Genomic DNA, 24,026 nt, shown 5'->3' with positions numbered 1-24,026 from the left:
CAGCAAAAGCCCTGGAGCCTAAGAATGATCAAGAACTGAGGACACTAAGTATCTTCCTTTGGAGCAGAACAGAGATGGGGAATTAGCTTTGCTTTTTATACCTGCAGTGCTGGGGTGGAGGCTAGGGCTCTGTTCATGCTAAGCAGGTGCTTGGCCACTGAGTTGCAACCCCAGCAAGGGGTTAGTTCTAGCTAGCACAAAGGACTGGGTGGGACCAAGCCAGTGATCCTGGCAATGTGTCCTTAAAGCAACTGTAGGATTAAGGGCTGTGGAATCTGCGGTGGGAGACCAACTTTGAGATGGAGCTTGGCTGGGGAGAGTGATTTCTTCAGCTCCTAGCCTCCTGGTTTTCACAGACAGGGACAAGGTATCAGTGAGAGCAGCTGCCTCCCTTCTCTCCTGTCCACACAGCCCCTCAGGATCCCATGTGCATGTAACAGGCCCTTGAAGTGCCAGAATGCCTTAGCAGGAGAACACCCCCTGCCCCAGAAGATCTGTGGACTACATAGTCCAGACCTCTGAGCACCTCCATATGCTCCACTCCGGCCCCTTGTAGACCCAGAAAAGAGGTTTCCAAAGCACCCCATCAGCTTCCAAACCCTGAGTGCTTGTGGTCCCACCACAGGTGTCAGCACCCAGGTTCCGGTTTGCTCACCTGACAATACAATATTCCACAAAGGACACTTCACAGATCATCTCACCACCCTCCTCTCAGTGGCCATCTAGGTTGTTAACAGATAAGTAGCATTTCATAAAAGGCCACTGAAGAGTACTCTTCAGAATCCATGTGTTGTGGGTGGGGTACTCCAAGGCGGCAAAGGAATTAAAGGGGGCTTCCTAGAGGCCTGGTATCTTTCTCGCTCCCATCTTTCTGCATGCTTTTCTCATCCCCATCATTTAGGAGTCACCCAAGGGCCAGCCCCAGGGTCCCAGAAAAGCAAAAACATGTGACAGCTTGCAGATGGAGCACAGAACTGGTTCCCTACCTGCTGTGGCGGAGCTCGACCTCTGGAGAAGGAACAGCTACCATCCAGCTGTTCTCTGCAGTCCGCAGTCCACTGCAGGCAGAAAGGAGTGGTTAGTGACAGCAGGGCATGTGCTCACCCTCATTCTGCCTCTCAGCAGGCTCACTGGGGAATCCCACTTGGCATTTTCAGTGGCAGACCCATCCCTAAAGACCGGTACGTAGTCCAAGGTGGCCTGTCTAAATACCACATCAAGGTGGCCTCTGGGTATAGGCCTGGGGAAGCCCTAACTAAGTTCACAAAAAGATAACGATCCAGCTACATCCTAATGTCAACCAAACACAACACCTAGTTATTCTGGACAAGCAGTATCACCTCTGATTATCATGCTGGCTGGCTATCATGATAAGGGACATGGCTGGAGCTGGAAGGCAGCAAGTGTGTGTAGCTCTATACACCCAGCTCCAGATGACTATGGATCTGGCATCATACAGAAACTGCAGACAGGTCTCAGAAGACTAGTTCAAGCTGAGGAATGTCCCAATTTGTTGTCAATTACCACCTACATAAGTGTCCCCAAAGTCTGTCATGTGGAAGATCCTGGGTTTCACTCTCCATTGGTGACTGTGAAGGCTAGGGCCAAGGATCAGCATTTTGACAAACTCCCATGAGCTGCACTTGAAGCCACTGAAATATGTGGGCTCTCTCCCATGCTGTTATCTGTTTAATGGTCACAGCAATGCTGAGCAACTCCGTGAAGCTGTGCAGGAATATTGTCATTGCACAGTCACACCGAAGCAGGAAGACAGTCCTCTGCTAAGTGCAAGCTGGCTTTGAGGTGGTGTTAGATATTATCCAACCTCTCCAGTTCTGCTGCACACTGACCTTAGCCTTCACTCCAAATGACATGCCCAGCAGAAAGAGTGTGGCCCCAGTCAGAGCTGAATAGGGAAGGCTCCAGGCCAGCACAGGTGCACTGTGGCTGAGGACAGTATGCCTAGAGGAGGAAGGATCTTTCATGATGATGCTGAGGCTATAGGTCAAGCTCAAGTATGCTCCAAGGAAATGAATGGCACAAAGATAAGTCACAGATATTACTACAGTTCTTAGAAGCCAGATGTTAAGAAATTAAGCTAAGCAATATGCCTGACATAACCCAATACATTCAAAATATTACTACTTATAGTTAATAAAAAATAAGACAGGGGTCCATGTCTGTAATCCCATCATGAGGGAAGCTGAGGCAGGAGGATCCTGAGTTTGAGCTATGTAGTAAGAGAAACAAAACAAACATTAATTAGCCTTTTGACGTCTGTGCTGGTTGGTTTTGTCAACTCAACACAAATCTCGACATATCTGGGGAGGAGGAATCTCAATCAAGGAATTGCCTCCATTAGATTGGCCAGTAGGGCAAGCCTGTGGGGCATTTTCTTGATTAGTGATTGATGTGGAAGGACCCAGGTCACTGGGGGCAAGTGCTACCACTGGGTTGTAAAAAGGCCAGCATGAGCAATCTATGGGGAGAGAGACAGTAGATGCCTTCTTCCACGGCCTCTGGCTTCAGTTCCTGGCTCTAGGCTTCTGCCTTGAGATCCTGGCCTGATTTCTTTGATGATTGACTGTGATGTGAAAATATAAGCCAAATAAGAGGTTTTGTTACAGCAATAGAAACCCTAAGACAACACTCTTTGTACACCAAGATTTTGGAATCCACTCAGTGCACACCTCTTATTGGATGAGCCACATGTGGCCAATCACTCTGTACTGGACAGAACAGTTCTGGAGAGAAGGCAAAGAAAGCATCAGGGCCACTTCAGAGCCATCCCTGCTCTCTCTGTATGGAAGAAGAGGGGGCCACCTTTCTGGTTCTCTGGTGATCTGGACTCAGGCTGGGCTTCTCAAAAGAGGAAGAAGGGAGATGCCAGGATATCCCCTCTCTCTACTTCTAAAGGCATAGCTAGCACCCAGTGGGCATTCTTCACGGTTCCAGCCTTCATTGAGTAGACTTGCACACATGACCTAAACCCTGGCCTCTGGCAATACCATCTTCTTCCTTGGGCTTCATGTTAAGGGGTGGAATATGGGACCTGTAAGTAGGTGCTACTTTCTAGTAATGTATCCCCTTAGGTCTTTTATACGGATAATCAGTTCCCAGGATTATATTCCCTATGTGTGGATAATTACAGTCTCAATGAAGTTCTCCCCAGAGATTAATTAAAAACAGAGAAGCCCCTCAGCCACCACTTCGGCCACATATGATCAACACTACAGTGACACAGCAGCATAATGGGCTCCTGAGTGGGGCACACTGAGCAGGAATTTCAGTCCCCCAGTGTCCAGCTTTAAAGTGATCACAAAAAATACCAGACAACCCAGATTACCGACTTTCTCCAAACCCACAGAGAAGTCATCTAAGCGGCAAGACTGTATAAGAAAAAGAAAAGTTAAGGAAGTACCACAGACAGGAAAATGGTAACATGAGAATTAAATGCAAATCTGAATCTCAGAACAGGACATGGTTACAGTGTGTGCCACCACACATGGCTGATAAAGACAGGATTTTAAAACAGGGATTAGGAGAGATTCATCAATAACCAACATAAAGAAAAAATATTCTAGATGTTTATCATGTGCCAGTCCTGGGAAACACGTTTCAAGTTGACTCAAAGCCATGAGATAGGTTCAAACTACATCAACCATTGACATTTGAAACTCCTGTGTATGTGACAGGAGGGAGAGAGAGGGAGAGGAGGGAGAGAGGGAGGGAGGGAGGGAGAGAGGGAGGGAGAGGAGGGAGAAAAAGAGAAGAGGGAGGGAGGAGGGTAGGCAGGAACTTGCTGCATACAGAGTCAAGTATTAATTACAAGAATCAATGAGGCTTTCATTTAAACCAGGGCTTATGCTAAACCCATCAACTCACTTTGGTCCTCAAGCCCTCCTGGATGCTTTTATTTTCTCCATTTGGCACATGTGGAGACTGGGGCATAGTATGATTAAGTAACTTGTCCAGGATTACACCATCACCATCAGAAAATGGCAGAATGGGCCAAGGGCATAAATAGCTATTAACTTGAGGAGAAAAACAAAACAACAAACCCACCTGATTCTAAATGCAGCTTACGGCTTTGGTTTCAGTGTGGTAGCCAGATTCAGCTGTTTGTTTTGATTTTGCTGTTGTTATGGTTTGGATATGAAGCATCTTCCACAAACACTCAAAAGTTAGGGACAGGTCTCCAGCTGTGCTCTATCTGTGAGCAGTAACTGTTGAGAGGATCCTGAGGCCTTGATCTGGTGGATAATTGCTTGGTAGAGTCACACTACAACAGTATTATTGGGAGGTGTGGTCTAGTTGGAGGAAGTAAATCACTGGGGTTGGAGCCTGAAAAGATCACCTGTCCCAGTCCCTTCCTGCCTCTCTCTCTGCTTCCTGACTGCTGGGAGGACAGCGGCTTTCCTCTGGTGATGCCTTCTGCCATGATACTCAGCCTCACTACAAGCCTAGAAACACGGAGTCAAGCAATCATGGAACCATTCTTCTTGGAGCTCCAGCCAAACAAAACTTCCTGTCTCTGAACTGCTTATGTTGTGTATTTGGCCACAGAGATGAGAGAGACTAACACAGCTCTAAGGGTCTTAATGGGAGAACTGGTGAAATAAAAGATCCATAGATGGAACAAGAGTATCTATCTTTATTTCCCCCACTGTGACCATGTGATCATTCTTGTTCTTAGGAACACATTGAAGTGATTAGGGATCTGCAAATGATTCAGAGGAAAGTCATACATGTATCTATGCATATGTCTGTTCTCCCAATAATTCCTTTAAAAGAAAAAGATGTATTATAATAACTATATAAGTATATGTTTAGAGGCAGAGTAAAATGTGTTATAGTAACAATCAGGGCCAGGGTGAAGGATATGTGTGAATTCTTTGTACTATTATTGGGATTTTATGTATTTTAAAAATTATTTCAAAATGAGAAAATATATGTAAAAGATCACCTGACTCAAGGATTCTTAAGCTAGGGGAATCAGGACTCCCCACAAGATTTTATGAAGGCCCATGTGCTGGGACTCCACCGTCTGTCAAAATGACAGCTTTCTCCAGGCCTTTAAGGAGGCGCTGATGCCTGGCTCACTGGCCATATCTCTCCTGTGCTCTGTACCTGCCAGGCTGACCTCTGCCCTGTGCCTCTGTGGTCTACATCCTCAACCCCAGAGCTCTGCTTTGGTCATGGAGTACTCATTCCTAAGTAACCTCACTTTCTCAAGGCCTTCAGATCTTCCCTCTAAAGCCTCCTTCCAACAGCACTGGTCTCTATCCCCTTCTTGGTCCATTACCAATGCCTGCCTCCTATCACCCTATTTCCCATCCTTCCTAAAAGCAAAGCAGGGATCATGGCTGGTGCTGTCTACCACTTTGTTTCAGAGCCTACAACCATGCCTGAATGAATACATGCTAGCTTGAGTTATATTGTACTCCTGGACCACCAGTAGGCAGTAGAGAAAGAACAGATTTAAATAACTACATTTTGTCCTAAAAGCTATCACCTAATAATGTATAGGAGATCATGCTAAATAAACAAGCAAGTTAAAGTGTGTGTACATTAGCAGGGTCACTTTGTAAAAGGTGAACAAAAAAAAAAGTTTACAACAATTATCATCAGCAGTGGGGAAAAAATGACTAGTAAGTCAGTTAAAAAGCGTTTAGTCTCACTAGAAGAGGGACAATGCAAAAATAAAATGGCAGGATGTCCCAACACACTAGTATAGTATGATGGGCAAAACAGTCATTTTTGGAGAGCAATTTGCCAAGAGTCACTAAAATTAATTCTACTTCCCAGCATCTACCCAAAGAAATACTTTTATTTGTGCAGGAGGAAGCAAACAAACCATTGCACTAAAGTGTCATGAATTTCCAGAGGGAAACAGACAGGTAAAGTAGGTTCCTCACACTAAACAAAGGGCTAATAAACAGGTACCCACCATGAACTGCTGGACAGCCACTTAACAGCACAGTAGATACATAAGCCTGGAAGAACCCTTGGGTATATGGGGTGGGGAAAATGTGAGTGTTGGTTGTATGATTTTGAAATAGCATATTTCTGTAAGTTGTATTATCAGAAGATTTCTAAATGGATAAGGAAGTTAACTCAACAGAAGCATGGCCATGGAAAGGTTGTATCGAAGGGAACATTTATTGGTGTTTTGTTTTGTTTTGAGACAGAGTTTCTCTGTATAACCCTACTTGTCCTGGAACTATCTCTGTAGACCAGGCTGGCCTCAAATTCAGAGATCTGCCTGTCTCTTCCTCCCAAGTGCTGGGATTAAAGGTGTGCACCACCACCACCCGGCAGATACTTAATTCTTGTGTGACATGCCCAGCCACTTATGGTTCTATTAATTCACTTCCGTAAAACCTTTCATTGCTGGCCAACCAAGAGGCAAGACAACTGTGAAAATGGATCCCAAGGTAGGGAAAAAATACAAAAATGGGATGGCAGGGGTGGGGGGTGGGGGATATAGGGATGGAGGGCAGGTGAACAGGGAGGCAGGATGGCAGGAGGAACATGGAGAGAAAGGAGGATAGCCACATGAGAAGGAGCCAGAAAGCTGAGCAAGGGAGAGCAGGGAGTTAGTGTAGATAGGATCAAGGTAGGTTATAGATTGTGTACATGTATGAAATTGCCAAAGAATAAAGAGAGGATATTTGTAAATATGGCCAAGCCGCTTTTCCTTTGAACCTAAATCATTTTCCTACACATGTCACTGATGCCTGTCTGCTCAGGACTTGGTGAATCTGTGTAAGGGTGTTTGCTAGCTGACTTTCCTCGTGGCTGTGACTAAATACCTGAGACAAAGCAACTTAAAGGAGGAAGAACTTGCTTTGGTTCCTGGTTTGAGGACACAGTCCATTGTGGTGGCCCAGGAAGTTCACAGCTGTGACAGTGGCCAATTTACACCTGGGCAGATGAGGAGGCAGAGAGATGGGAAGGCTGGTGTTCTGTGCAATCTGGTAGCCCAGCCCATGGAATGGTGAAGAGCACTTCCAGAGCAGGTCCTTATCCTTTAATTAATCATTCATGAGGTATTTTCTAAGTGTTCACTGTCATTGCTCAGATTTAAAAAAAAAAAGTCACCAATAGAACAATATTCTTCTCCACTCCCTTAAACTTTCTCAAGGTTACCAAGAATCTTAACAAATTTTCTTTCTCAGAAATATTAAAATATCACCACAGACAGGCAGACAGACACATTCTTTGTGTGTCTGTGTGTGTTTTTAAATTCCATTTAAAGCAGTCATCAGATTAAATAGAAACAGGCAAAGTGCATTAGCAGAACTATTTCCTACAAAGCTGTGTCAATAGCGATTTATTTTTTTAAACAAATGTCTCTGGAAGATGGGTCTAACTTTGTCCCCGAGTAAGTTGGCCACCACTGTCCCTACTCTGGGTGTTTGTGGGTGTGGGGAGAGGGACTCAGGACAAGTACCTCTTCCTCCAGTAGCATACAGAGGGTCTGTAATCATGCAAGGTGCTTGCATGCTCACATCAAACTTCAGAGCATGCAAAAAGTTTAAGGAATGTACCCTAATGTCACAAATGGTAGTTTTTCCCTAGGCTTCAAACTTTAGCATCCCCTCCAGAGGCCTGGCTATTCTGTGTTTTCTTTTCTTTTGTCTTGTTTCCTTGAGACAGGGTTTCTCTGTGTAACAGCCCTGGCTGTCCTGGACCTTGCTCTGTAGACCAGGCTGGCCTCGAACTCACAGAGATTTGCCTGCTTCTGCCTCCTGAGTGCTGGGATTAAAGGCATACACCACCACTGTCCGGTTAGGCCTAACTATTCTGTTCTATCCCAGATCCAGGCATACAAATGTGAGTCAGGTCCACCTGAGCTAGCAATAGGAGGATGTGCAGAGCTAGCCTGTGGACATTCCACTACCTGCTTGTCCACATCACTGTCCCCTTCAGCTGAGCCCCTGGTGGTGGTAACAAGCCTGGTCTTCAGCTGCCTCCTGACGCTGCCCTTGTCCACCTCCATCTCTTCACTGGAACCTCTCCAGCCACCACCACTAATGATTTAGTTGTTCATTCAGTGATGCTGGTCCTCTTTGCCCATGTCCTAGCAGTAGTCCCAAAAGTTACCCACCCCTCTGCCCACTCCCAAAACCCTCCTTCCAGGTTCCTGGAATTGCACCCACCATGGCTTTCTTCTGGCCAGTTCTCACTGGCTCCTCCTCTTCATGCATCTACCCAGGGGTTCCTGCACCTCCAGTACACATGGTTCCCTTCTCTCTACCTTGTCAACCTGAGACTCCACCCCCTCCTTCGGCATTCAACTCCCTCATTGGGTGTTGGCTCCTCTTCTGGCCCCACCTTTGTAAGTATTGCTCCCCTAGTTCACAAGCTCTTTATTTACCATCCGACCTCCTTCTCCATCTTTCACTGATCTCACCCTGATCACTCTTTAATACTGTTCCCTTAAGGTCACTCTCTAGCTCCCCTAATACTTGTGCTTAAATCTGTTAGAGCATCTAATAGGAAAAACAACCTCCAAGTTTGTATTAATCAATCAATCAGCCCCAGCCCCTGGCTTCTCAGCCACTTGTTTTAACCTTCCTAGCTGAGATGGCCACCAGCACTGGAGCAGCAGTTCCATGAAGGAGGGTTTTTTAGTCACTCCCAATTCCAAGATCTCCCAGATCTCTCAGAGGGTGGGTGCTCCAACAACCCTGGGTAATGAGCAGATTACAGTCTCAATACTAGTGGCTTTAGAACATCAGGGACACTAAAGAAAATAACAGGGGACTATCTCTTGCCCTCCAGGGCCCCATGGAATGGGGCAAAGTACCCCCACTTCCTAATGGTTTCCCAGGCTGACTTCTGGTCTGGGCTTCATTCTTGCTTTCTAAAAAAAGCATTTTTCTCCCCACTGGGCAGTGAACCAGGTGGTTGCATTTGGGTTTTCTCTAAGGCAAGAGTCCCAAGTAGCTCATCATGTACTTGACTACCTAGGTTTGGAGGGGGACAGCTACAAGAGGGGCCCCTCGTACTCTGACCCTGGGCAGAAGAGAAGGCCCTTTCTTGCCTCCTCATACGAGTGGCACATGCCTGTGTTGTTATTATCTTCCTTGATACTCCAGCTTTCCTGAGGCAGCACGTTAATACCATTTGACAGATAGAAAAACTGAGCCTCTGATATTGGGGCCTTTGCTCAAGGTCAAATGAGCAGCTAGAACCAAATCTGGAAGTAACTCTTAGAAGAATCTATTAGAGATGTACTGTGTTGGTCCAAGATGTATATGATAACAGATTGCTAAAGACATCACAGCCCACAGCCTTCCAAGTAAGATCACCTCCCCTTGCAGGTAAGGTCAAGCTGAGACAGACTGACCCAGGGGCTGAGACCACCCTGAGATTGTTCTCTGAATGCCTCGTACATCTAAGTGCACAGGCATATAGCATCCCGCAGAGCACTACAGAAGACACATGCATAGACTAACAATAACTATCTGCAGTTGAAATCGGAGATAGTCACAAGACACAGTTCTCCGAAAGCATGCATTATGGGCAACTATGATGTCCAGAGCTGCTCTAAGATGCAAGCTTGTGGAGGACAAGAAATCATACTCAGGTCATGATAGAAAGGCTAATAAATGTTTGTTAAGAGACAGGTATACTGGTTGGGTCCCAGAGGTGGGTTCAAGGGTCAAGGGTACTCAGCTGAGGTAAAGGCTTCCTGGCTGGATCTCAAAACCTCTCATCTAGGATTCTGGATGCTGTGTCAGGTGGGACCACTATACCCCAGCAGTGGAGGGAGACATGATAGGACATTGTCAGAATTAAGGTCCCCGGTATCACCTCTTTAAGTTTGTCAAGCCCTTGGACCTGGGCCAGCATTCACCTGGGAGACGTGGGACTGTGTCCTCTGGCTCTCAACATCACCTTCTGGCTTGTCCGTCAGCAGCCCTTGCACCTGGTACTCCAGCACATAGCTGTCAATGAAACGCTCCAGTTCCTCGATCTCCTGGGAGCGGCTGCTTCCTGCCTCGGAGGAGGCCGATGCTGCTGAAGAGTTCTCCATCCCTCCAGCTCAGGGGCCTGGGCTGGCTGCTGGGGAAGAGGACAAACAGCCTCCGTGAGATGCTGCTGGAGGCCAGGACAATGCCCCACTTGAGAAATTCTCTCTACTCTTAGAAGCAATTTGGTCTCCCAGTTGCTAGAAAAGTTAGTGGGATATTATTGGCTTATCTTTAGCATCAAGCATATCCTGAGTTCCCACTACGAAAGGAAAGAAAATGAGGCCAGAAGAGGAGGCAGGAACTTGACAGGAGTCCACAGAATGGAGTGTAGCCTCGGCCAGCTATGACAGCCTGTGGCCCCTCCACTGGGCTTTCCCAGGCACATGAGGCTCATGTGGACACATGTCATGTAAGGAAAACGGACATTGAGGGCGGAACAAGATGCCACTACAGGACATAGCAATTATCCCACCCTGGCTCACTGAGGCAAGGACTGGAATTGTGATTCATTTGGATCCTGCAATATTTTGGTACCCAGAGGGGAAAAACAGGACTATTCCATGGGGCCCTCTTGGACACTTATTAAATCCTCATTATCTTGTTGTTCCTGCCTATTCCAGTTGCTGTTGTCCAACCTGCTCCAGGTACAGTTGATAGCACCTAACATTAGGTGCCACCTGATCAGAGCTGTTCAGACAGGAGACGACTGCAGGACTCACCTGGCCCCTGATCCCTGTGACCTGGCAGTCTAAGTCTGTAACACCTCACAGGGACACCCTGACAGGAAGGAAACTCTGCCTTCTTATCTCAGATGACAATTCCAAGGCAGCAGCTTTGTGGCCCTCAGTGGGCCTGAGAAGACTGAGCCCCAGTTGTTTATAGTAAGGACCAGCCCTCCAGTAACCCTCTTTCGAATCTCCTCTTGTTCTCTCTTCTCGGAGACATGATTTACAGAGACACCATTCTCCTGTCTTCTTCCAAAGTCACTGACCCTCAAAGCAACAAAACCCCAAGCAGGTGCCAGGCAGGTCCTTCTCTCTGCTTTCAGTCTGCAATCTCCTATGTATGCCCTATCCACCAACTACTTTTTCCATTGTGTTTAAAATAAACATGAACATTCTTTCAAGTATGTTCTCAATAGCTTTAAGTATGGTCACAATGTTATGTAACCATGACTACTACCCATCTCCACTTCTATAATTTTTTCATTATCCCAAACAGAAGCCCTTCACCCACTCCACATTAACCCTTCATTCCCCTGGCCCAGGCCCTGGAAGCTCTACCTTCCGTCTGACTCTATGACTTGCTTATTCTGGGTACTGTGTTCAAGTGGAATCTTTTTTTTTTTTTTTTTTTTTTTTTTTTTTTTTTTTTGTGTGTGTGTGTGTGTGTGTGTGTGTGTGTGTGTGTGATTGGTTTATTTCACAGTGCATTCAGGGTTCATCCATGCTGTCACACAGCAGAACCTCATGCACTTTTATGGCTGATGAGATATTGCATTACAATAACATGTCATGTGTATTTACTCTGGCCAACCACTCATCCATTCACTGGCATGTGGGCTGTTCTCGCATCTGGCTGTGGAGAATCTGCTATGAACATGGGTGTGCAAATACCTGTTTGCTCTGCTGTGTTCAACTCTTTGGGGCATTTACCTGCAGGTTCCCCCACATCTACAAGAAGGGTGCCGCCTCCACAATAAATGCTGCTTTCGTTGCTTTACCCCCTAATTTGACTTGTAAGTCACAGTGAGAGGAAATGGAAAAACCTCACATAGCTGGGAGCCACAGAGGAGGCTTCTGGTCTTCACAGTGAGAGTGAACAAGGAGGCTGGGACAACCAGGGAAAGGAGAGAAGAGGGTGTGCAAGAGAACTAACAACACCTGACTCAGTCACCCAAGAGGGATGCCCATCCTAGGAGCTGGCCTCTGCAGTAACTCCCTGGGACTTTGCCCTGCTCCTATTCTCTGCCAGGTGATGGATGAGGAGAACCAAAAAGCCATGAGGAGGAAAAACTGCCGAAGCTGCATTTTGTTGTAAAGGGCACCAAAGGGGAGGGTGTTACCCTGAGGCTGCAGGCAAGGATAGGGCTGCAGCAGACATAGCATGAGCATGGCATGGGGGCACATCTATGTCTGTCTGGGAGAAAAGACAGTCCTGGTATGTGCTGAGACCCTATTCCAGGTAGGCCATACTCAAGCTGCCTCTACATTCCCTTAGTACTTTTTTTTAAAATACTTTTTAAAAAAGATTTTATTTATTTATTATGTATACAGTCTTCTGCCTGCATGCAGATCTCATTCAAGGCGGTTGTGAGCCACCATGTGGTTGCTGGGTATTGAACTCAGGACCTCTGGAAGAAGAGTCAGTGCTCTTAACCGCTGAGCCATCTCTCCAGCCCTCAACGGCTTATTTTAAGATCAGAATTTAAAACACCCATTCTCTGATGGAAAGACACCCTCTCTATACTGTTGTCCCCTACCCCAGACTCTCACAACCCAACCCCTTACTGTTTTGCCCACAGTTGTCTGGGGCTTCCACAAAGCACAGGGGTTTCTGCTGAGGTACCTAGCTCTCCACCTCCCTCTGGCCCAACCTGGCTCTGAGCCCAGAGGCTCACAGTACTCTCCCTCAGGCTATCTCTAGAGGAAAAGGCAATGTTCAGTTCACAGGGCACCCTGTGGGCCTAGAAACAATAAGATAGTCTCCATCCTTCATTATCCTTCCAGCCACCACCTGCTCAGTGACAAATGGCATTAGGTGCTGTAAATTGAGCCTATCCTTTTAAGAACAGACAGGCATTAGAGGCATTTCCCCTCCCCTCCACCCTCAGGGATGAGCTGGGTGATCTGCAAGTCAGGAGGCTTGAATGCTGGGAGACCTGTCATTCCAGCCTCTGGGAATCCATCATTTTAGATCCCTAACTTTCTCAAACTCATTCCCTAACACCTTCTGCATCTAACCCACCCAGCAGAGGTGCTGGACCTCACACAGGAAGCTGGGAAGATCTCAAAATCTACTTTCCTGGCTCAGTTTTTGGCTTTGGCAACAACAAAGGACTCAACTACCCTTGGATCCCAAGCAAGCTGCAAGGGAACACAGGGAAGCTGCAAGGGACCCTAGAAGTGAATATAAGGGGATTGTTTGATGCTCCCAGGCTCAGAATCCAGTGCTCTCCACTCTGTGCTTGATCCCAGCAGGATATCAATGCTGCATCAGGGCAACATCTGAGCTTTGAGGGCAGAGAACCCAACATGGACTCACTGTTTTATTTTTGCTAATGTCAATCATCACATCTACCCAAGACTTCATCCCAACTTTCCCTGTATCACTTCCTATGAGGCCTGGTACCACATAGCACCATACCCCTGGGTTCCTTGCCAGTAGTCTGTTCCTGGTGATCTTGTCATACATGTGCTGGTTGCTGTCCATTACATGCTAGTTCCCTAGATCCTCCATCCACAGGGCCAGCTAGAACAGCTTCACCCAGAACACATAGTTGGGGGTGACAGTTCTCCTTTATCACTTGCCAGGCAGACCTGGGCCAGGGATATATATAGAGCCTGTGGGAAGAGAAAGGCTGGGCTGTCTGGGAGGGAAGATGCCCACAGTTGTCCAGAAGAAGCCATGGGAACCTTTTCCCTGCCAGGCCCCATCTCATCTGGCCTGTGCTCCAACCCCTCACAGATGACTCTATAGAAAATACTAGTTCCCTGGCAATCAATTCTTCATCCTTATTGTCTGGTTGCTACAGTCATTGCTGGCCCAGTGACTTGATATATTTATGTGTGCCAGAGAAACACAGGATGGTTCAGTGGAGGCCTGGGGAGTGGGAAAATTCAGAAACTTGCAGCAGTGGAGGTGTGACCTGGAAATCAGAGACACTTACTGCAGCAGGAGGTAAGACATCCATCATCATCTGAATGGGGATGTGAACCCCCCCCCCCCACACACACACATACACACTTTACCAACTCTCACTCTACCACTGGATAGGGCATTATTCAGAATGCTGGTCTGTCAAAAACAAATGTCTGTGCCATGACCACAGCATAAAAGAATGTGTGAATTAAAGCTTAACAGATTACACCAGTATTTTTGGTACCATGCATTCCAAGTAGTATTTCTTCTCCTAACACTTTTGCTTCACTTGCCCATGATGATGTATTTCTTTTGGGGAGTGGGCAGGATTAAAGAGATGAAGCCCAGCAGACAGGTGTGGTAAAATCCCCAAAACTTAATGAGTACAGAGTCCCCGGCATCTTGTTAAGATACAGATCCCGACTAGGTAGATTGGAGCTGGATCCCAAATGCTGAGGTTATTTTCCCTTGAAACAGTTACATACCCCAGGCTGATCTTAAACTCCTGACTGTCTTGCTTCTGCCTCCAAAGTGTGGGATTATGGGCATGCACCAGCATGTCTTGTGAGAGTCTACATTTCTATCCAGCTCTCAGTCTAGCCAAGATCAGAGAATCTCTCTCATCACTACCATCCTTATTCAGACACCCGCTCTGCCATAGTGGAATAGTTGGAGGCTCCATCCTGACCTTCTGGCTAGATAGTCAGTACCCTACAAGATGTGAACTCTCCTCTTATGGTCTGTGCATGGCTCGGGGAGAGCTAGCACACAGTAGGACCTCAGTGAGCTGAGGTGACTATCTGCTGGATGACCCTGGGGGCTGTCTCCACACTATTCAGTGGCACTCTAAGAATCCAGCCTAATCCTGTGCAGATTAAGGTCTTGAGACCTGCAGGCAAAACAACTTGCTGGAGGATGCTCAGATAACTGAAGCTACAGGCCACTCAACAATTCACCCAGCTCTTCAGTGCCCCCACCCCTGGTGACTGACAGCCTTTGTGACCCCCAAATATAGATCTCACCATCATTAACCCTAAGTGGGAATGACAGGATGGGAGTACTCAGTAGGAAACTGCTCTAAGTTGTCCTGAAGCCCTACTCTGTGAGCCAACTCTGGACAGGGTCCCTTTTGCTAACTGCTTTGTCCTGAGGGCAGGGTGACTGGAAGCGGGCTGGTCACTGTGACAAGGCAGAGCACAGGCAGCATAATGCAGGAACTGTGGCTTCTTAGGAGGGCTGGCCTGGGCAGCTGCCATCAATCCTGCAAGGCCTAGGTAGAAAGGACCTAGGATGGATACTGAGTGATCTGTTGTGGCATCCTCTTTACTGTCAAAGCCTCCAAGTGTGTTTCTCCTCAAGAGAGAAACAGCAGAGCAGTAACTGGGCCCAGGACAAACTGGGGGAGGGGGAGGGAGAGGGCAAGGGGAAAGGAATGCTGGTAGGCTCTGTGGCTATAGTCCTGTATTATTTCTGGATATCCTTCAAATTCTCAAGGACCACAGGGCCCTCCACTTGGACCTGACATTGACCACCTCCTTTGGCTCCAAGCACACTCTGCCTTCTCCGACACCTTCTTATCCTCCCTGATCCCATTTCTCAACCCTTGGCTGTTTCTGAAATATTTATGGGTCTTTATCTTGCCTTGACAAGACAGCAAGATCATTGAGGTTTTGTTGCATTCTATACCTGTCTCCACCCTAAGCCCAGCACACACACACACCCCCCGCCGCCACACAGGCATATACTAACATATGCCTTCACCACCAGCCTTCTGCACATGGCCACTGGGACCCAGTTCTCCCCAGTCCCCTCCAGCTCCTAGAATGTCAAAGACAGGATGCTAGGAACCTCCTGTCCAATATCCTCCTCCCAATCCAGGACTTGATGTCTTCCTAGAATATTCCCGAGCCTCCTCAAGACAATTTATTACAACGAAGAAGTCCGGAACACTTGTTGAGCACTGCAGGTGTCAGGGGGCATGGAAGTCAGGTAAGAGGGACCAAAGCTCTGCAGGCTCACTAGTCAGACAAGTGACTCACATCCTTGGCTGGAGTCAGGTGGCTTTCTTGCTACTTCTGCTCTCAAGATGGGGGAATATAAGGGCTATGAGATCTGATTTCAGTGCTGGTTAGCCCAATGCCTGCTGCTCGACTCTGGGCTGGGCTGTCCCTAACCTACCTCCTCCTCTGTAAAGAATGCCGATGAGCATATACCTCACAGGGAGCTGCATGGATGGAGTGAGGTGGTGCAGGAGAGAAGGGCTCAGCATCTTCAGGTACATAGCAAGCCCTTGTTTGCCACCGGACCTCACAGCCATCCCTCCCTTTCCTCACTCTGCTGCTATACTGTCTCTGTCTCTCTGTCTCTGTATCTCTCTCTGTATCTCTCTGTGTATCTCTCTCTCTCTCTCTCTCTCTCTCTCTCTCTCTCTCTCTCTCTCTCTCTCTCTCTCTCTCTCTCTCTCCTCTGCCTCTTTGGATTACACTCTTGCCTCTGAGGACTGCTCCTAGGCACACCTCCTCCATGAGGCATCACTTGGCCACTGACTACCACTGCCAGTGTGCTCTCCTCCCTAATGTCTCACTCCCGCATGCTCTGCCTGGGCCTTAAGTTGATCCTCTCGTGGGTTATAATTCTGGTGTGCCTTCTATTCTGCCATGCTGCACAAACTCATGGGGCCCAGTCTCTCTCATCACTGTACTCCAGATAGATGGCTGAGCCCCACCATGGCTTTCTGCAATGGCCTCTGAACATATTGTCTAAGAAAAAGGACTACCTTGGAGCATGTTGGGTAGGGGAAGGGACACCAAATGTGTCCTGTTGTGAACCCAGCAGGGCACTTCAGGTTAAGGCCCGAAAGCTCCTGGGTGCAGTGGCCTCGGCACCCAGGCTCTCCTCAGGTAACACTCTCTCTCCGGTGTCCCTCTTGGGGTAACCACAGACCTCAGGCAGCTCTCTTTGTCTCTGCGACATCTTCTTGAACCACAGCCTAGGAGGAGTGGTGGTTTCACACTACCTGGTTCTCAGTGGGGCTACAACACACGGGAGGACCAGTCAGTCTTCAGCATCAAGAGACCACATGGAAGGGGGAACTTAGAACAGCTCCCTCTCCTCCTCAAGCTGTCCTTTGGAAAGCAACCTGGCCCCTCAGCCCACAGTGGCCTCAAAACAGCTGTTCAGTGGTCACTGGGTCTTCTGGCCCTCACAGGTACTCAAACTTCTCTGTTGCTATGATAAAACACCATGACCAAGAAACTTCTAGAACAAGAGCTTATTATGGCTTCCTGCTCCAGAAGGAAAAGAGCCCATCACCATTATTGGAAGGTGTCAAGAATGACAGCAGGCATGGTGACTGGAGCAGCAGGATGGAGCTGAGAGCTCACATCTTGAAGCACAAGCAGGAAGCAGAGAGAACAAACTAGAAATGGTTAGTCTTTAAACTCTCAAAGCCTTCTCCCAATGCCATGCTTCTTCCAATAAGCTCATACCTCCTCAGCCTCCGCAAACTGCTCTTCCAACTGGGTACTGAGTTTCCAAATGCTGGAGACTATGGGGACATTCTAATTCAAACCACTATATACACCGTCCCTTAGATGATAAGTTAATTACACACAGAAGCATAGCCACAAAACAGAGCCACCTGCAGCTATGGGCCATCTATGGATTATGGCATTTTATCTGGTTGAATGCTTTAGAAAAATTGAGTGAAGCCAGCCAGTGGCGGCGCACACCTTTGGTCCCAGCACTACAGAGGCAGAGGCAGGCAAAAGTCTGAGTTTGAGACCAGCCTGGTCTACAGAGTGTTCAAGACAGTCAGAGCTACTCAGAGAAACCCTATTTTGAAAAAAAAAATTGAGTGAATATTTATAAATCAAAAGATTTCATGTAAATATCCACGTATCTGGCTTTTCAGAAGATCAACCAACTCCGGCCTACTTTTTCATATTGTAGTTGTCAGCTGGAGTGAGGGAGTATTAGTCCATCCCGACCACGGTCAACTTATAGCTTGCATAGACCTGGGACCCCCTTTTACCTCCCCACCATGCACAGCTGTCACTCACAAGGCTCCCTTCACCCACATGTTGCATACCCAGACCTCCAGGTGTCCAAGTATGACATTCTCATCAAGGGAGTAAGAAGAGGTTGTCTATGATCACAAAAATGGGTGTGCCCCTAAGAACTTGGAAATAAACCTAGAACAAGGATTGTTCTCTGGGAGTTGGAAGTGACACCTACTTGGTAGGCCAAACAGAAATATGCAGAAAAGTCACTTCTCAGAGAAGAAAGTGAGTGGTTTTCTTCTCCTCAGGGTGGCTGGAGGAGGTGTCACTTGGAGGCAGTGGGCTGACCTGGTCAGAAGAAAGCCACCATAGAAGGCAGTCCAGTCATGCTCTGATGTTCCTCCTTGGTATCTCAGGGAGGAAAAAAAATATCCAGGTGTGCCCCTCCCCATTCCCCTTCATGTCCCCCCAGCTTAGGACTGCTAAGTGTGCTTTGTAGCTGGCTCTAGAGAAATCAGAACCCAACATATCCCTCCCTTGGCCTCTGGGAGCTGGAAAGCAGAAAACAGCCTGCAGGGAACTGAGGCTCTTTCTCTGTGGTATCAGCAGGCAGGCTGCTGATGAGCAGAGAGAGGGAGGGACACAGTACAGGAGCAGCAGCTCAGACTGCTCAGCTGGAGGCAGGCCTCCCCACTTCCAGGTAGCTTTTGTGTATCTTAATCAATGTCTAGGCCAACCAGACAACTGTGGGACCACTGTGGGCATCCCAAGCCCAATCCATCCCCAGTGTTGCCATAGTGCTTCCTGAATTCTCCATGGGCCCCGAGGAGATGGAGCAGCAAGAACCTTAGATCCTGGACTTCTGAAATGGCCTCTAAGCCCAGAGCCAGCACAGTCATGGTTACCTCTGTTATTCCCACTCACACAGCTGGGCTTTGAATGCAAGTCCTCAATACTGTGTCCTTCAAAGACTGGTATCCAAGCCATTTCCCTTCTAAGACTATACTTATCTTCAAATAAACTCATAAATGCTCTTGCAATGTGGAAAGTAATAAACACTAATTTACAAAGCATTTACCTTAGGCCAGACACCATGTGACAAATAATTTAATCTTCAAGACAATGTCACAACAAGACACCATTTTTTGTCCCTACTATACAAATGAGGTTACTGAGGCAGACAGGGGCTGGCCAAAGGTTACCTAGTTCACAATAGGCTGAGTTAGTACAGAAACTCATACAGAATGGCTCCAAAATGTGACTATTTTAACTAGAAAAGAGGCACCCTGTGTGTCATTCATTCTCCACCCTGTCCCTTGCTCAGTAGCCACAAGCTGCTGGACCCCATGGAGGGGGCTTTGGAACCAGATCCAAGTCAAAGCTTGGGGCCCCAAACAGGTGACAGAATAAACTGCCATCAAGTAGTCAGATCCCTGGAAGTGGTCCAGGTATTATGCCGTCCTGGGGTCTGCACAGCCTAGTACGACTGGATCAGTGAGCTCTTAATAACCCTGTTCCTGCAGGCAGAGCAGGCATGCTGCACCCGTTTTACAGTTGGAACCCCTGGAGCACCCTGTCCTACTAGACAGGGCAGGGTAATAACCTGGGATCCTGATTCCAGCCCCTGGCATTTGCAACATCACAGAGACTAACTCTACTACACAGGCCAACGAATCAGTGAACATTCAGGTTGAGCTGGGATGAGCCAAGGGCTCAGATAGGGAAAGGAGTAATAAGGGAGAGAAGGTCTTATGAACCACACAGACTTCCTTCAGAGAGAGGACAGGAAGACTCAACTCTTCCATAGACCACAAACATTCACAAGCTACACTGTCTATCTTGTAAAGAAAGTGTGTGGGGATTGGTCTTTTGATTTTAAAAAAATGTGTGTGTGTGTGTGTGTGTGTGTGTGTGTGTGTGTGTGTGTGTGTGTGTGTGTGTGTGAATGCCAAGGCCAGAAAAGGGCATCAGGTGTCCTCTATCACTCTCATCTTATTCCTTTGAGTCAGGATCTCTCCCTGAATCTGGGGTTTAGCATTTTGTCCTCTAGGTTGGAAGCCAGCAAGCCCTAGGAAAGGTCCTCAAGTTCCAGGTGATGAAACAGCATGGAGCTAGGACATGACACACATAACTCAGAGCCTGGGTTCAGCTGGATTCCCAAGACACTTCCTTTCCACACCCTCAGGCTGCTTCAGCAGACTAGCATCCGAACAGCCCTTCCCTTTTTTCTTTTTAGACACACAGCAGGCTGACAGTGTACTATGCATTCTTGGTCTACTAGACTATGTGCACAGGGAAAGCTCATCTCCATGCTGTCCCTTAGATCAGCTTAGACGTGCAGATGACAAGGAGAGTCATCAGTCTATAGCTGCCAATGTTCCCATGCACAGGCTCCCTTGGCTATAGCTTCACAGTCAGGCTAACAGATAGGCCACTGGTTGTTCCCTGGTGCTATCATGGCTCTCTGTATGAGACAGCCCCTGGGAGCATCTTCAGCATGTCACCTATACACTGATTAGCAATGTCCTTGCTGAGTGGGACCTTGGCAGTCATTGAGCCTGGTACACCCTTCCAGAGTCCCTGGGTTCAGAAGATATTTATCTCTGTCTTGTGGATCACTAGTAAGATGGTAGATAACACAGGCTCTTTTGTGAGCCTCGAACTACAGCTATCCCACCCCTGCCCACCACAACATGAACACAGATTAATGTGGTCATGGCCTTGTGTATCCTTTAAAGAAGTCATTTTCTTTTCTCTTCTTTCCTTTTCTTTTGTTTCCTTTTCTTTTCTTAAAGATGGATAAAAAGGGAGCCTAAAACAGTGGTGGAGAGAGTAGGCCTCAGTTCAATAGAGCTGAGAATCTCCTACAGACAGGGTTCAAGCCTGAAGCATGGCCCTCCTAGCCAGAGTATACCTGTCCAGCATCAAGACCAGTGCCTGGAACACCTCATCTGCCAGCCAAGAGTGAGGAAGCAACTCTCCAATTTCAGCAAGATTCACTGTCTCCCTAGGGACCCACCTGTGTAGGAAATGTCACTGATATGGGACAAGCTGCTCTGGGATTGCTGCCACAGGAAGCCACTTGGACTGGTCAGGAAGAGCAGGAGAAAGGAGAGAACCAAGCTCTCTGTAAAGAGAGAAGGGCAGACGTGTCCACCTTGTCTGGCACCATCTGGGAGAGGGTGGATGGCCAGGAAAGCACTCGGCATTCCAGTCTGGGGTGCAGTGACAAGCTCAGACTAGATTGGGGACACTGAGCTGTTAGAATTCAAAGGACTTCTTGACTCTGACCCTGTCCTTAAATGTCTGTCACTGGTTCAGCGTCTGCTAGGCATCATCTAGATCCCAGGCTACTAAGGTGAATGGAGGCATGGCTCTGTCCTTTAGGATACTTCAGGGTGGCAAGGAGAAAGACAAAGACAATGTCTCAAGAACACAGCACCAAATCCTGCCTAAACCTTGGAACACATGCCCAGGGAGAGTCAGAATAGTATAACCCGAGCTTCCTGTGTGACCTCAGTAAGTTCCACCCTCAGTCTTCCTATGACGGTGTCTTTACAAAAAGGGACACTGAGGGAGTCTCACACACAGGAAGGAACCATGTACAGAGGAGTGCAGACAGGTAACATCAAAAGCCAGAGGACAACCAAGCACAGTGGCTGGTAATGCTTATAATCAAGACCTGGGGAGGCAGCGGGAGGAGGATCCTGAGTTCAGTGCCAGCCTGAGCTAAATAGTGAGAGCCTGCTTAAGAAAGAACAGGAAGCCAGGACACACTGAAGTTGGCCAGCAAAGCACCGGAAGTAGGGAGAGCTTGGCGCAGATTCCCAGCCACACTGCCAGAAGGATCTAGCCCTGCCTACACCTGACCTTGCAGCCCCCACCATGGTAAAATCACAAGAGGTGGGTGTGTAAGCTGAATGTTGCCCTTTGTTACAGCAGCTCCATCACAAACACCATTTGTGCACAACACACACTGCCTATGTGACATCTACATATGTGCATATACTGACTCTGGTAATAGTTCCAGAAATCAGCACAGCAAGCTATGCGAAGGCACCGCAATGCTCTCTCTGGGCAGGCATCCTGTGTCCCCACTTTATAGATGATCAGTTTTAGGAGGCAGAGTTGGCGCTAACCACACTTGGCCCTTATTGGGTTCTTGTGAAATTCTTAAGCTTCTCTTGGGATTTGTGGACGCCTGGACCCACTGGGCCAACTCAGCTGATTTCTGGTCAGGTAAGGAGGAGCCACAAAAGGGCAAGGGAAGTCCCCTGCACTGTCCATGGAAAACAAGTCCTCACAGGAGCTTAGATAAAACTACTTCAGAGTGTCACAAAGTACAGCAATCTATGTAGGTTTGTGGGTTCCAGGTCTGCCAGCAAGGTAAAGGAATCTATCTGGTGTTTCTAGGCGAGGAAAGCAAGTCAAAACGTAGATGACGGAGGAGGAAGGTGTAAAGGAAGAGTGCAAAATGCAAGAGGTCTCATTTTACAATTTTCAGGCCTCACTCAGCTAGCTACCTGCTGCGTAACTGCCACTCCACAGACAGACATGCTGCAGCCTCTGCCCACTGCTGCTAGGCCAGCAGACAGTTCCCAGAGGTGGCAATGTGGGGCATAGTCTCCAACTGTGGGGTCTTGGGTAAGTGGGTCATCTATGGAAGCTATGGGACCCAGGCAAGAAAACAATAGCCTTTCTTATTCAAAATAAGAACTTCAAACTGAGCTTGGTGCCCTGTGTGTGTGTGTGTGTGTGTGTGTGTGTGTGTGTGTGTGTGTGTGTGTGTGTGTGTGTGTGTGTGTTTGTGTCAATACAGGGTGACTCCCTAAGCCTGCCTGGGTTCTCTGATCCAAATATACTGCCCAGCACCCAATTCAGGAAGGGAAGGCAGGTGTGGTAGGAGGATAAGGGGAGCCTTTGACACAGCATGCATGCACCTCTAGGTCACATCATCTGACTAGGAAACAGTGGTTTAGTCATGTTTTTTTTCCAGAAGCTTCTGTTATACACCACTTAACTAAACATGGGGTATTCAGAAAAAGAGCCCAGTGTGCTGTTAGCCGTCCTAGGCTTGGGCATACCCGAGGCTGAGTGCCACCTTTGGCCCTCACCTCAGCTGGTCACCTTGAGTGTATGCCTTTTTTTTTTTCCTACCTAGATAGGCGGACACTTCAACAAAACAAAACAAAACAACAACAACAACAACAACAAAACTCCTTTAGTTGAAGAACATGTAAGTAAATCTAAACTATAACTTTATTTTAACTTATACCTGAGTAATTAATAATACATGTCTGGCAACACATTAAGAGACTACTAAAACCAAAAAATGATAACAACCAAGATAACTTTGCATAGCTTCATCTGAATCCTTTTCTTCAGTCTTCCAGGAGACTCCTGGAGCTGTACTGGATTCCCAGCTCATTATTCATGGTTTCCCACACATCTCTGCCCATGGCATACTAACCCAAGAGACCTCCTCCAGAACTCCTTCTGAGCCCTGAGAGCTGCCAGCTCCCACCGGCACACAATGCCAGTCCCTCTAGCCACTGAGAATTCCCAGGACGGAAGTGACAGCCAAGAACTTCAGGGGGATCATTTGTGATTGGTGTCTGTTCCTCTGGGGCAGGTTGTAGGCTGGGGCTCAGTGGGGCCAACCAGTCTGGCTGCGGCTCCATCTGCTTTAGGGTCTCTCAGAACCCCAGCAGCACCCACTCCCTGATCCGTAGCAGTTAGCCAGCAGATCAAGAGTAGGCCTGGGGACCTGGCACCTCTCCTTTGTTCCTTTTTCCTTGGGGCCCAGAGCCAAGCAAGTGTGTGAGCAGCGGGCTTGGGCTCTGCTGTGCTGACAGCTTCATCAGGCTGGTCACCACCTGCTAATTGCATCCTCAGCACCACAAGCCCTTCCAGTCCCCTCCAACTGTAACAGTGATGAGAGCTGCCTGTCACACATCCTGAGTCGTTGGACCCCACGCTTTCTAATCCATACCTGCACTGACTGGTTGCTTCTCTTCAGGCTGGGCCCAGGCCCTGAACTTGCTCTGGTCCACATGGACATGGGATTCAAGAGCAATTTCCAGTCACTCCAGGGAGTTTGCTGCCTGGCAGCTGGAGGGCTTTTTGGTAATTTATTCGTTGGCACCTAGGCTAACTGGGACAAGAATGAGAATAGCGC

The 24,026-nt window shown here is 47.8% G+C and overlaps 1 protein-coding gene across 5 annotated transcripts in view; it reads right to left on the bottom strand.

Annotated features, from left to right (window-relative positions):
- The window catches only part of Ctif (cap binding complex dependent translation initiation factor), a 241,089-nt gene that overhangs the window by 173,613 nt on the left and 43,450 nt on the right, over positions 1-24,026 (bottom strand). For 4 of the 5 annotated variants that reach the window (XM_027397922.2, XM_035440051.1, XM_027397919.2 and 1 more), the window contains exons 2-3: positions 9,869-10,077; positions 987-1,058 (exon numbers count right to left, since the gene is read on the bottom strand). In XM_027397922.2, the coding sequence (XP_027253723.1) occupies positions 987-1,058; positions 9,869-10,048 (252 nt within the window). In that variant the 5' untranslated portion in view covers positions 10,049-10,077. The remainder of the gene's footprint in view (positions 1-986; positions 1,059-9,868; positions 10,078-24,026) is intronic. The other variant, XM_027397920.2, reaches the window with a different exon arrangement.

Source organism: Cricetulus griseus, chromosome 2 (genome assembly GCF_003668045.3).
Source record: "Cricetulus griseus strain 17A/GY chromosome 2, alternate assembly CriGri-PICRH-1.0, whole genome shotgun sequence".
NCBI classification, from domain to species: Eukaryota; Metazoa; Chordata; class Mammalia; order Rodentia; family Cricetidae; genus Cricetulus; species Cricetulus griseus.
This window is presented reverse-complemented; position numbering and strand designations above follow the sequence as displayed.